Source organism: Poecilia reticulata, linkage group LG15 (genome assembly GCF_000633615.1).
Source record: "Poecilia reticulata strain Guanapo linkage group LG15, Guppy_female_1.0+MT, whole genome shotgun sequence".
NCBI classification, from domain to species: Eukaryota; Metazoa; Chordata; class Actinopteri; order Cyprinodontiformes; family Poeciliidae; genus Poecilia; species Poecilia reticulata.
The window spans coordinates 6,543,267-6,557,791 of NC_024345.1; the positions used below are offsets into that span (position 1 = coordinate 6,543,267).

At 39.2% G+C, this 14,525-nt stretch overlaps 1 protein-coding gene across 2 annotated transcripts in view; it reads right to left on the reverse strand.

The window, feature by feature from the left end:
* ppp1r1c (protein phosphatase 1, regulatory (inhibitor) subunit 1C) overlaps nt 1-6,286 on the reverse strand; it is a 15,360-nt gene extending 9,074 nt beyond the window's left edge. The window contains exons 1-3 of one of the 2 annotated variants that reach the window (XM_008429037.2): nt 6,041-6,286; nt 1,196-1,253; nt 58-110 (exon numbers count right to left, since the gene is read on the reverse strand). In XM_008429037.2, the coding sequence (XP_008427259.1) occupies nt 58-110; nt 1,196-1,253; nt 6,041-6,121 (192 nt within the window). In that variant the 5' untranslated portion in view covers nt 6,122-6,286. The remainder of the gene's footprint in view (nt 1-57; nt 111-1,195; nt 1,254-6,040) is intronic. The other variant, XM_008429039.2, reaches the window with a different exon arrangement.
* Nucleotides 6,287-14,525: the final 8,239 nt, after the last annotated feature.

The window sequence follows — 14,525 nt, forward strand, 5'->3', positions numbered from 1 at the left end:
GGTGTGTGTGTGTGTGTGTGTGTGTGCGTGTGTGTGTGTGTGTGTGTGTGTCATTACAAGCTTTTTCCAAACCTGTGGCTCCCCGCTGGCGTTTTGTTGATCTCCAACATCTGCAGGACAGACAAGCAGTCAGTGGTTCACGTTCCAACCAATCAGTAACAGATTCCATCCTTTTACACTGATCTGCTGGTCTCCACATTTTTCACATCACTTTGTCTGATTGTTGTTTTCTGCGACCTTAAAAGCTGTGGTTTACTATTCTGGATAACGTTCTTTTAGACCAAGGTTTCCACATCATTCTGTTGTAGATGTTCCAGAGCTTGTTGATTCAAAAACTGATCTTCATTTCCTAACATTTGAGGTATTTTTGATACAGGAAAAGAAAGCAAGACAGAAAACAGTGACATGTTTAAAATACCAGGTCATTTAGGGGAAAAGTTACAAATGATGTTTGAATATCACATTTGATCTGTGCTCATGGTACATCTTTTTATCAATATTTAGTATGAAAGTGACACTGTCAGTCAAAAAGGACAAAATCGTATTTATTAATATTTTAAAGCAACATTTTAGGTGTTTTTGTCTAATTTTAAAAGCATGTAAAAAATAAAATCAACAGATTTGTCCTAATCAAAATATCAAATAGACCTACATCCCTCCAAAAATCTTAAATGCTAAAAAGTTTAATTCTTTTTAAATTAGATAACTTTTTTAAAAATATCCTAATTTATTTTAGCTGTTATCTTAGCAAAATGATAATAAAGAAACAGCTGCAGAGTTCTTGACCTTGTTTCCCGACTGAGATCATGAACATATTTTTTGTTTTTCCAGCTGCCAGCAGAAGGAGAACTGAAGGTGTTGAAAATGCAAAAACAGACACATTCCAGTCTTCAGCTTGAAGACGCTGGAGCTCTTTCAGGTTCAGTTTTTATGTTGTTCATGTTGAAGAAACAAGCTAGCAGTTGTCTGGGCTGCAGTGCTGGAACCTGACCCTCTGAGTGAAGTCAGGCAGATAATTTCATCAGCTGGTTCCTCTGTGGAAGGACTTACAGGCGCTGAGCGCCACACACAAACACTCACTGATTCTACGTCCAGCCTGGACGTTCGGATCACTTTACAGAAAGTAATCTAATAAAGTTTCCATTATTGCTGCTCCATCTCCCCCTCCCACAGCCTGCTCCCTGTGTTTCCTCACCTGTCCCAGGTTGTCTGTAGATCTGCAGAGTGGCGGGGGTCGGTCTCCTGCGGCGGATCTAGTGGAGAAAATTCAATAGCCCATGTTTTTAACAAAATCACAAATGGTCATTTGTCATTTAGTGTTCATCTTTGCTTCATATCTCTCTATGTCAGGAGTGTCCAAAGTGTCACCTAAGGGCCGTTTGTGGCCCTCTGAATTATTTTTGGCCCAGTGTTATTCATCACTATCCCATTGAAAGACCCAACGACCAGCCCTTTCAGGTGGAGTCTACCAGATTTCTCATTTTAAATTTCAAAGAGTTCATGATGCTACACACTCCAGGTTCCTGAATCTTTTGGAGAAACACTAACCGCTAATCCTCCACCATGCTTAGCAGTGACCACCAGGTCCTTTCCACCTAATGCTCCTTTATTTCACACCTAACCCATTTTGTCAACTAACAAGCTAAATCTTAGTCTCATCAGGCCAAAGCACACGATTCCAGGTATGCCTCGTTTCCTCGGAGTGGTAGGGCATGAGTTGGATCGGAACCCTATTTTACAGGCTGCTGTCTTCAGTAAAGAGTTTCCACTGTCACTTGGTCTCACTGACAGGCGAGGTTAAACCCAAACGTTAACATCGGGTTGTACTTGTACAATGACAAACATGACACACTAACGTCTCATGCTTTTTGCAGGCAGTGATGTTTTTCAGTAGCCCTGACTGTTTCGAACCGTTGAATCTGAGGATGAACAACTGAAGGGGTTTCAGCAATGGTGCGGTGCAGGTCAGTGGTATCGACCTCTTTCACAATGTAAACAGACAAAATAGCATAGAGACCTGTACTGTACTGCTCAGTGGAAATCAGACATAAGGCTCAAAACACACCATATGCATCCAACTTTTAAACTTTTAACACTCCAAGCATAAAGTGACATGACAGTCAGTCTACAAACCACTGGACTTTCACATGAGAGCATGCACCAGGAATTGTAAACACAAGCCGGCCTGGTGATAAAAGCTCACTCTTTCCTTTTGTTCTGTACTTCTGAGGTCCTACCATGGTTAAGTACACTGCTTTTTTTGTGAGCAAAAGTTTTTGTTTATATTTTTCCCCCAAAGCAGGTGTGTGTCTCGCTTCCTGTCTCAGGCTCAAACACCAGATTTGTTTTGCCATCCGGTTTGATGGAAAATCAGGTCGGTTGAAGTACGCAGCAATTAGAACATATTAATGTCAATGCGACCTCACAGAACGCTAACACTTCCCTGCAACAGCATCTCTGACTGTCCAACAAAGACAGACATGAGATCCATCTTGTTGGGAGCTACACAAGGATGTGATGGGAATGTCATGAGTGAGACAGGAAATGAGCCACTACAAAATAAAAAATAGATAATCTCTTAACAAAATGATTTTTTTTATTGCAAGGCTTTTTTATCATCCTTCCAGGTGTACAGATAAATATGTTCAATATCTGTATGTTAGCAAAGTTATCATGTTTTGTCCAAAATGAGCTTTTTGAACAGAAACTCAGCACATATAGTCTACTGACTGAAGACCTTACAGAGTTAATGAATATTTTATGCATTTAGAATACCTTAAAGATTTACACATAAAAGCTACTTTTTGATTTGATTAGGTTATTTTACCCTCATATGATCATTTCAGAGGCCTGATGAAGACATCTATGAAGTCGTAAAACAATTTCTCCATCTGATTCCATCCAGTGCATTTTTGATTGTTTAGCCACTAAACAGCCTTATCTTGTGACCAGGGCTTAAAGTAAAAAAAAAAAATCCTGAGCCTGAAACTTATAGTTATGATAGAAATTAACTATAGCGTTGCTATTGCCACAGTTTAATAAAAAGTGTCTTTGAATAGTGCAAACAATTGCTTCTAACAATACAATTAACAAGCTAAACACTCAAACTTAAATAAGACTTCAGTACATTTCAACTCAAAACAAAATGTAAAATATCTGTGTCCTACAGGTTTGACTTACAGGCAACAATCCCTCAACATTAAATAAGAGTCCTTTCAGTCAATGTTTTAGAACATGCAACATTACCAACTAAATCAGTGTTTCTCAACCTTTTTCAGCCCAGCGCCCCCATCCCATATCCAGGTCCCTCACCAAAGAATCTGTAGGCTACTTTGCACTGACTATTATTTTATTATTAATATAATTATCACTATTGTAGATGTTTTGATTTTTATGCTCGTTTCTGTATTTATCAAGATAATTTCCCAGAGAACAAAAAAGTCATGGTAATAGAAATTATTTTCACAGGCGTCTAAGAAAAATGCAATGAACATTCAAGTTAAAAACAGTAGGCCTAACAGCAGCCAGAGTGGAAAAAATATTCTTGTTCTTTGCCATTTTCTAGTTGTTAAATATTCCACAAAATGACCAGATAAAAGATGTTCAACATGCCAGTTTAAACTGAACTATTTGCAAACGACTGAGCTCTGCAACATTAAAACATGGATAGAACTGTAACTACATTAATCATAACTCTTCTTCTMTTCAGTGTTTGTCAGTTTCTGGTGGTGCAGCTCTGTGCTGCCTTCAGGAGAATGGGACATCAGAGTATCAACCATAAATTTCACCCACATGGTATTTATTGTTCAAACCAGAGCTTTCAGTGGAAAAACTAAAGTTCCAGGTCCTTTTAATGCCATACAAATATGAGACAGAAACATGGATTATATATTTATATAGACCTGACTATTGATTTATAGATTAATAGTTTTACTGGACAGAAATTACAAAGAACAAATCTGGTTCTTAATCAAATCCTAATGAGTCAAATTGAAAGTGTCATGGAGTCATCAGCCTCATGACATTAACACTGACATGAACAATATATTGAAGAAATAAATATATCAAATCTAGTTAAAAACATAAATAAGTGATCAGTTCTATACTGTTATGGTCTGTAAGATATATTTATTCTCAGTACTAGATGTGGTCTCAACAAACCCATGGCACTTCAACAATATTATTTTACCTTTTATCTGGAAATAGTGTCTGTTTATTCTTGCCATACAGTATCTGTATTAATTATTGCTCGAAAGGTCTTGCCATACCAGTTTATTCCTCTGTATTTACTTTGGCTTCTTAGTTTATTCTTGCATTTTGTACTTCATTCATTTCCATTTAGTTTCCTTTGATTAGTATTATCCTCTCTTGGTTTATTGCTATGTTTACTTTAGTTTCTTTTCTGTTCCTAGATTTATTTTATCGTTTATTGACCATCAGTAATCTTCACTCATCACCTGCTGCGCCGCCTAATCGTCATGTTTTTCACATCATGTGTTGATTTTTCACTGTACAGCGTCGGATTCTCTGTTTTTATGCCATAATTCACATCTAGTTCGTCGCTCCGTTTTATGTCCCGCTTCTTTTGTTTCAGAGTTTTGCGCAATGTGCGCCTCGTTTTTATATTAAGCCCCTAAAGTGCAGGGCGGTCGGGAAGCGTATCGATGAGGAAAAGACAGACWGACATAAACCTTTTAAAACAACGGAAACAATTTCTGCATTCTGATTATTGAAATTTAAAAGTGCTGTGTTGTTCTATCACCCCCGTTTCACACCGGACCATTTACAGCACCGGTGTTAACGCTATAAAATGAACGCTACGAAATACAGTTTTACCAAGTTGCTCAAAGTCTAAACTGGTATTGTTGTGATTGTAAGGTGTAAAGTTTACCTTCGACCAAAAGCGCCCCCTTGTTGTAAAACAAGGGGGCGCCAGCTTCCCGTCTTGTCCTCTTTCCTCTAGCCATGCCCAGCGCCACTTGTTTTTAATTCCTTTCTCTAGTAAACCTGTTTCATTACCGGGTCAGACAAACTCCATCTTCTTTCATATGGCATTTCATTTAACCGCCCAACCGAACGCATGCGCTTCTTTTCTACAAACCGTCAGTTATTGGTCAAGAACAAGAGAGCTAGAATTCTGATTGGCAGACATCTTTGTAGACGGAGCTCTTTAGCCTGGAGACTACAGTTTGGTTGAGGCGGACCGTTTGGTCAAAAGCCGGAAATCCGGCCCCCGGTCGGAGCTCTTTAAGCCCTGCTTGTGACACATTAATGTAAAGACCAGGTTTGGCTGACACACACCACTATAAAAGTTCTTTATTACCATAAAGGTGAGACAAAATGCATAAGCTTTTAAAACCTTGTGGAAATGTTGAGAATAGAACCCAAATACAACCACAGCAGAACTGTAAACTCTGATGGGTAAATTAGCAGCTTCTGTCGGCGTCCGGCCTCCATCGACCAAACGCCTCGTAAAGACGGCGGCCAAACGGGGGCCACCAGTTAAAACTCATGACGTTTTTGGATTTATGAAAGAGCAACTTCTGTTCCTTCCTTCTGAAGCCTCCATTCACATGCAAGCTAAAGGAATATTACACAATGTTTGGCCTTTTCTGGTCCTCCACCAGATTTCTACTCTTAGAGAGTTCCTGTTTACTCAAGAAAGAGGAAAACCATCTGGAGTAAATATGGTATTAACCTTGTGGATTATAACCTTTCTGTGTCTCCATGGAAGGAAAACAAGGGAAACTCATTGAGTAGCAGAATAAATCAGCACAGAGCTGATTAAAATTACTCAGGATTTTGGTGGAAATATTTAAATCTTTTAAAAATGGGTGTAAACACACACCAGCTTGCAAAGCTTACAAATAAAACTACACTCAGTCACACAAATATCAGTTGTCATAGCACTACATGCTGCTCTGCACCCACACACAAAATTCCAGACAAGACTCACTATGAAGCAGCCTCATTCAGCGCTTCACGTGTAGGAACCCTCTCCTGCCCCCAGCAAACATCAGAAACATGCAAAAAAACTCACATGTTCAGCAGCCTGTGGGTCAATCTGTCCCTGCAGGGGAGGCACAGCAAACTGGATCTTCTTTGGACTGCCGGGCTCCATTATTACTGACTGAGAGGTAGAAAGAATGATGGGCAGAGAGAGAGAGAAAGTGTGGTCGTGTGAAGGAGGGAGGGAGGGTAGAAGGAGCGAAGGAGTGGCCTCTCTCTGCCGATGGGGTCCATTATCACTAATTGACAGACTTGGAGGGATGGGAACGGCAGCCAAGGCATTGCACCATTTTCCAAACCACCATCTGAGACAACATGAAACTGTGCTGCTGTCTTGTGATGTTCAGCAGCAGCTCATGTTTACATCTTACAGCTACTTTTATTGTCCTCAGTCAAAGCTTCGGCCCTTAATCAGTTATGAGTATAGCATTGATTTTTATGATGGGAGAGATCATGTGATGATAACAACAAGCATCCATCATGGAACATTTGCTTAAATTAGAAACAAAGCTGTTACTATTAGCAGAAACATTGGTTAGAGTCAAAAACTGACCTGAAGGAGGCGCTAGAGAAGTTATGGCTAATAGTTTAATTCAGTTCAGTTCAGATGATCTTGTTAAGCAGGCGCCAGTGATCCACAGTCACCTTACGACAAACACACTGCTCTCTGCAGGGCCTTGAAGATGTCCAGGGTGGAACCGTTCAGCTCAGCCTTCCTGCCTCCTGCTCCACGCTGACGGTGCCTCAGGATATTACAACAAACTCATTCATGTTTCATGAACTTGTGTTGAAATGCTCATCCATAAGTCTGCATACATATGGGTGATTTTTATTTTTGCTCATTTAGGAGTTCTGGAAATGTTCAAAAAGATTTATGATTTTAGAGCTTTAAATAGTAATTTATATGTTAGACTCTAAAACAAACTTCTCTTTACTCGTTATCAAGGTTACACGTTGGGAACCTTGAAGCTGCTCCATCAGGGAATAAAGAGACGCCCATAAAAAAAGTTTGTTACAAACATCATTTCAGACTTTATTTTCCATAAGCAAAGATCACTTTTAATTTGTTCAGTTTACAGTTACATTGATTTTAGTCACAGATGTTAGACACACTAACATGTGTATCCTGCATAATAAACATGTTTCCTCCTCATCTCACTGCTGTTGATGTGAGGAGCGGCCATATTGGAACCCAAAGTCCACCTTACAAGTCTAAAACAAACTTCTCTTTACTCTTTACGGTGAGCAATCGGAAATCTGACTTAGGTGGGTGTTCCAGTTGATTTTTTGGACTGGGAAGTCAGAATTTCCCAGTTCTGAGTGCAACAGGAACACAGCATATGATCAAAGTAAAATGAAAACAAAAAAACTTGAATGTTGAGTGACTAATCAGAAAAGTAGATTGTAAAATCTGCTGTTAGCCTCTTTCTTATGGTCTTTACTTTCACCCCCATAAATAAATGAGCAGGAAATGGACCTAATTTTGACTTTTATGATTACAATGCCTGCGACAGACTGGCGACCTGTCCAGGGTGACCCCGCCTCTCGCCCGGAACGTTAGCTGGACATAGGCACCAGCACCTCCCGACCTCACTAAGGGACAAGGGTGTTAGGAAATGGATGGATGGATGGATGGATGGATGGATGGATGATTACAATGCTGGATTATGTGTATGGTTTATGGAACACTGAATTGTAGTTTTGCATTTCAAAGCCAAAACAAAGGGTATCTGGCACACGACCTATCCCAAAGTAAATATCTGAATCATCATTTGTACGACAGGTCAGTCAGCATCCGCATCCAGTGTTGTTGACAAAAACTAGGGAACGATTGGTGGAAGACAAAGGGTGAAAGAAAAGAGGAATAATGCCTAAAAGAGTGAGAAGGAAAGTCCAGAGTGTGGGACTGGGGAACAGGTGGGAGGGAGTCCAGGCCAGAAGCAGTGGAGGTAGAGTTGGATCTACCCCCAATTCTTGGAGGTAGATCCAAGAGTCGGGGTTGGTGTGTAGGATGAGGTACGCAGTGTCGGGGTTTGGGGTTTTTCCTGTGTTTTGAGTTCTCTGTGTGTTTACTTTAGGTTTTCTGTGTTTATTTAGATCTGTGTTCATATGAGTCTCTGTGTCGTCCTGTCCACCCCGATTAGTTCCCAGGTGTGTAGTTCCCTTGGTTACTCCCTGTGTATTTAAACCCACCTGTTATCTTTGACTCTTGCCGGGTCCTTGTCGTAAATCAGATTGCAGTCATTGAGTCGTATGTTCAGTCATCTCAGTGGAAATGTGAAGTCCTGAGTGTCTGTTTTGTTAGTCTTTACAGTAGAACTGGTTTAAGTTCTGTGTTGGCTTCAGCTCTTGTGGTCAGTCTTCAGTCAGCGTTTCCAGTGTTAGGTTAGTCTCAGCTCACTGTACTACCTGATTCTTGGACTGTTCGAGCTGCTCCGTTTTTATTAAAATCCTTCATCTGCACTTCAACGTGGGTCCAGCCTGCGTTCACTTTCACCAGCTCCACCCTCAATTCAAGACAAGCAGCTGAAAGTAGCAGGACAATAATCACCTGGACTTAGGAGTCTTTCTGTCCCATTCCAACAGTCATCTTTTTCTTCAAGATGTCCTACCTGCCTAAAACCTTTACAGATTTCTGCTAATAAGCTAATATTTGCGTCAGGTGTGTTGAAGCCAGAGGACAGAGGGGACAAATGACAGCAAAGAAAATGGAGATAAGAGAAGAAAAGGAATCAAGATAGATGGACATTTTTATGTTGACGTGATGGTAGTAAAAATGTTAAAAGTGGGAGAGAGTGGGTGCAATGCTTAATGGTTTATTTCTATATGTTGTAATCTATTTTACCATGGAATTAATATTAAGTTCAGGAACAGAAATCAAGTTCAAGCCAGCCATTTTAAATAATCTATTTTTACATTTTTTGTAGAATTAATTTTATTTAAACGGACCAGTTCCCCTCACTATGTCCACTTCAGTCCAGGACTTTTAGCAATCCCAGTAAATTCAGTCCCAGTTAGAACCTGAAAAGATTGAGTCCAAGATTTTAGTCCAGTTTAATTTAATTCAGATCCAAATCATTACAGATTCAGAATGTAATTACACACATTTTAATATAGAAGACTTTAATTTAACACGTCTGATTATCATCTGTTGTCTATACCAACTTGTCCTTGGATGGTTGGGAGTTCTGGTGCCAATCTTTAGCAGTCACTGGGAGAGAGACGGAGTTCACTCTGACTGGGACTCATCCGTTTGTTCTCGGTCCGGTTTGAGTCTCAGGCAGAAAAACATGTCTTACAGCATTTTATTATAAAATAACCCTAAAAAAAACACCTAGTTCACATCTTTTCTCTGGTCTCTGACTCTCAGCTGCTCTGTGGTTGATTTCTATCTTCTGTCCCCTGAATTAGTTCAGATATGTATTTTCAACAGACATCTGGAGAGGCTTAATAGTTACTGTAGGTGGAACAAGCTGCTCTCAGATCGCACAAAGAGCCTCTTGTTTCCACTCTGCTGGAATCCGTCCATTTCTGCTCAGTAAAGGTGATGCAGAAAAGACTGCTCTGTTGTCTGCAGGAAACTAGCTCCTGTATTTTCCACTCATAATGGTCGACCTCCTCAGCATGGGGCGTGACGTCATGCTCTGCCAAATATGATTTTGGTGCAACTGTATACTAATAGCATGAGAGGCATAAAAGTAAAGTGATGAGGCATTCTCTCAGCCTCTTATTTTTCTAGTAAGAAAAAAAAACTGTTGACCTTGCAAGGAAAAAAGACATTATGAAACCACAATGATTTGTCATTATCATCATATGATTAAAGAATAAAAACAGTTATGTAGTAGTGATGTAATTCCTCCAAGATGTTAAAGGAAAGTGTTGTTGGAGGTGGAGCTCCAGAAAGACTCAGGATGTACCACCACTCATTTAAAGCCTGGAGCTCCTGTGGTTGTAGTGACCGAAACAAATTGAATTCAGAGTCTCTTCTGGCCTGGAAAGCTTCACAAAATGACAGACAGCAGCTCTAAAGATGTAATGAAAGAAAAGTCGCTTGTGGGAACAGAAATAAGGGTTTGGTTCCCACATTAAAAATGTCTTCTTCAAGGAGTTGTTCTGACTGGCAGAGCAGTTGTACAGTCATAGCCAAAAGTTTTGAGAATGACACAAATATTATATTTTCTCATGATCTGCTGCCCTCTGGTTTCCTTGTGTGTATGTCAGATGTTTTCATCACATACAGAAATACAATTGCAATCATATTATAAGTAACAAAAGCTTTTATTGACAGAATGAGTTAATACAGCAAGTCAGTATTTGCAGTGTTGACCCCTCTTCTTCAGGACCTCTGCAATTCTCCCTGGCATGCTGTCAATCAACTTCTGGACCAAATCCTGACTGATAGCCGTCCATTCTTGCACAATCAATGCTTGCATTTTGTCAGAAGGTTTTTGTTTGTCCACCCGTCTCTTGATGATTGACCACAAGTTTTCAATGGGATTAAGATCTGGGGAGTTTCCAGGCCATGGACCCAAAATCTCTATGTTTTGTTCCCTGAGCCAGTTAGTTATCACCTTTGCTTTATGGCAAGGTGCTCCATCATGCTGGAAAAGGCTTTGTTCATCACCAAACTGGTCTTGGACAGTTGGGAGAAGTTGCTCTGGAGGACATTCTGGTACCATTCTTTATTCATGGCTGTTTTTAGACCAGACTGTGAGAGAGCCGACTCCCTTGGCTGAGAAGCAACCCCACACATGAAKGGTTTCAGGATGCTTTACAGTTGGCATGAGACAAGACTGGTGGTAGCGCTCACCTCGTCTTCTCCSAACAAGCTGTTTTCCAGATGTCCTAAACAATCGGAAAGGGGATTCATCAGAGAAAATGACTTTACCCCAGTCCTCAGCAGTCCACTCCCTGTACCTTTTGCAGAATATCAGTCTGTCCCTGATGTTTTTCTTGGAGAGAAGTGGCTTCTTTGCCGCCCTCCTTGAGACCAGGTCTTGCTCCAAGAGTCTCCGCCTCACAGTGCATGCAGCTGCACACACACCTGCCTGCTGCCGTTTCTGAGCAAGCTCTGCACTGCTGGTAGCCCGATCCCGCAGCTGAAACACTTTTAAGAGACGGTCCTGGCGCTTGCTGGTCTTTCTTGGGCGCCCTGGAGCYTTTTTGGCAACAATGGAACCTCTCTCCTTGAAGTTCTTGATGCGATAGATTGTTGACTGAGGTGCAATCTTTCTAGCTGCTCTTCCCTGTTAGGCTATTTTTGTGCAGTGCAATGATGACTGCACATGTTTCTTTACAGATAACCATGGTTCACAGAAGAGAAACAATGATGCCAACCACCAGCCTCTTTTTAAAGTGTCCAGTGGTGTCATTCTTACTTAATCATGACAGATTGATCTCCAGCCCTGTCCTCATCAACACCCACACCTGTGTTAATGGAGCAATCACTGAAACGWTGTTAGCTGGTCCTTTTAAGGCTGCAATGAAGTTGAAATGTGTTTTGGGGGATAAAGTTCATTTTCTAGGCAAATATTGACTGTAGTGGCGATTGTTTGTCAAACCAAACATCCAACTTAAGTTCCATTAAGCAACTAAGGCACTGGGTTCAAGTTTCTTTAACGCAGGCAAAAAAGAAGGTTCAAAATCCAAACGTGTAAATTGTTATTCATGATTTGTTTCTTCACATCTTTGCAAAAAACAATTACAGAGATCAACTTTCCTTCTACCTCTCTTGAACTGGTAAAAACCATAGGCCCCAAACCCAAATGCCTGCTGGTCCTTTACCAGGCTCCTACACTTATAGAAAGTGGACCAACCCACCTCACTTCCTGTTTGCTTAGAAAAATAAGAAAAATAATATAACAAAAGATAAATAAAACCAACAATTATTAACCTACAAATAAGTTCTGTAAATAATACAAAAAATATAAATTTAAGAATAAACTAACAAAATTCAAATGGAAAAAGAAAATAAAGAATAATAAATAGCTCCAGCAATTGACTTTGCAATGGGGTTTATGCCACGAGAGGTGGTGACGTATTTTCGTTTGAATTTATGCCACATAGATTGGTTCCGGGTCCTGCTTGCTCCTATTGTTTTTAGCCAAAGCTGCAAGATCTGTACCATGAAAAAGACGCAAAACTTAAAATATCTGTGAGCTACTGGTACAACTATCGAGTTTTGTGGTGTGTCATTGTGTCCAGTAATTAGCCGGTACCATCCAGTGCTTAGTTTTTTCATTTTCCTGTATTTAGGTAATACCAGCAAAGAAATGTAAATATTACGTAATATGTAGTTAGTCATATAATTTAATATACTGAATAAGGCTGAATGATACAAGATTTTTTTTCATACCAGATTTGATTTTAATGGATTCCTCTCGTCCTCAATTTCTATAATAAAATCACAGAAAATACTTTCAAAAAATGTCTTTATTTCAATCATCTGTTCTGTGAGTTGTATAAGGGAGCATTACAGTCAGGATACAATAAATTTTAATTGCAAGAATGAGTCATCGTTACAGCAGAATAAAGATGCAATTTTATAACTATGTCTTAAAATTACAAGAAGTTGTTTTAATGAGAAATAAAGATTCAGATTGATCTGATGTAACCAGCTCAGTCCATGTGGTTCTGACATTTGTCAGTAATCAAGAGGATGTACATTTCCACCTCAACTGACCCGGTAAGCATTAAGGTAAAAATAAAAAAAAATACTGTATAAACAAATACTGTATACAAAACAGAAAAAGAGCAACTGATAGAAATACTTTCTATATAAAGAAAAGCAAAAACGTTAATAGCAGGAGAAAAGTTGTTGGCAACATTAGCTCAGCCAATCTCTCCCTCCAGGAAGCCATCAAACTGAACTGTCCAACTCCAACTATAATAAAGATATAAAAAAGAAAGAAAACTGAAAGTTAAAATAACAAATAATGCCAATTTAATAATTCAGATCTAATGCGTTCTGGAATCTATTATTGACATTTTACAAATTTCACAAATCAATTAGAAGGTTTCACAAATGTTTTATTTATTCTGCTGTTAGTACAGAACAATCTAGTTAGGTTTGAAATGTCTAGGTGTTGTTTTTAAAGTACAACACATTAAAAAAGCTCAAGATAGTGAAAAATTAAGTGTATTTCCGAATAAGATGCTACATTCGGAAGGTAACTTTAGCTTCGACTGATAGGTTGGGCACAATATAGACAGATCTATATATGTTTATATAGATATATATCTATCTATAAAGCATATATATGTAGATTGCACAGATAATCAAAACACTTAACGTTTACATAGCACCTTTGTAAGCTTGTCCCTGTTAGCTACGTCAGACATATGAGGCATTATGATGAATACAAACGATTTATTAACTTACCTTCAAAGTTATTGTGAAGTTTTGACACATCCAGCTTAAGTCCTTTGTTGTTGTTGGAGCGTCTGAATAATTATATAAGCATCATTAATAGTCCTGCAGCTACTGAGGAGCCACTGTTAACATATTGTTGCCTGTTAACATATTGTTGCCTGTGAACCGGAACCATTCTATGTGGCATAAAAATGCGGAAGTGCTAAAACGGAAGTCTGTGGCATATACCCCATTGCTGTTAGCTGATCACTCTTTATAACATTCTGGAGCATATGCAAATTGCCATTATAAAAACTGAAGCAGTAGACTTTGTAAAAATTAACATTTGAATCATTCTCAAAACTTTTGGCCATGACTGGTCATCACACACACAACTTTATCTTTAATCCTGTGAAGATGCTTTTTACTCCAGATGTTTCTTAGTTAAAACAAATGCACCAGAAAAAGCTATTTGAAGGAAAAATTAAACCTAGAGAGCCATACTGAAGTTAAAGACACTGAAAATACAAAGAAGTTTGTTCCAAAAAACCCTGTTAGTAGAGATAGCAACTATGTAAGCTCCAATACTGATTTCACTAAAATAGTGTCAGAGTTGACACCTATTAACATAGACCAAAAAACACAGGAAAGACAAGAGAGTTAGATTCTGAATACTCGCGAGGAGAACAGACAGAGATGTGCTTTCAGTTACAATCTCCTACCGCTCTGAAAGCACATTTGCCTGCCCCTCTCTTTTCATTGTCTTCAGGATCCCTAATCACAGAGAGCGCTGTARCTCTAAAGRGATSGGGGAAAAAACACTTCATCACAAGTTACAGCGCCAAGATTATCACTAACAACACAATCTATTTCACACTAGCTTATCTAGTTCCAGATTCAGGATCAAACAGGTCAAGTTGTACATCTTCACGGCGATGGTTTTATAGCTATCCTAACAGGTCAAAGCAGGGCGTTCTGTGAAGAGCTGCTGTCACTGCTCTTCTTCAGAGAGGCCCTCTGAGAAAGGAAATCAGAATGATTAACAATACAGAAACATGTCTTAAAAGATATGACTAAACTAATAAGAATACATAAACTAAGAACATAATAAAAGTATAACAAATACAATAATACAATTTACCTAACAAATAGCAATAAATAAAAA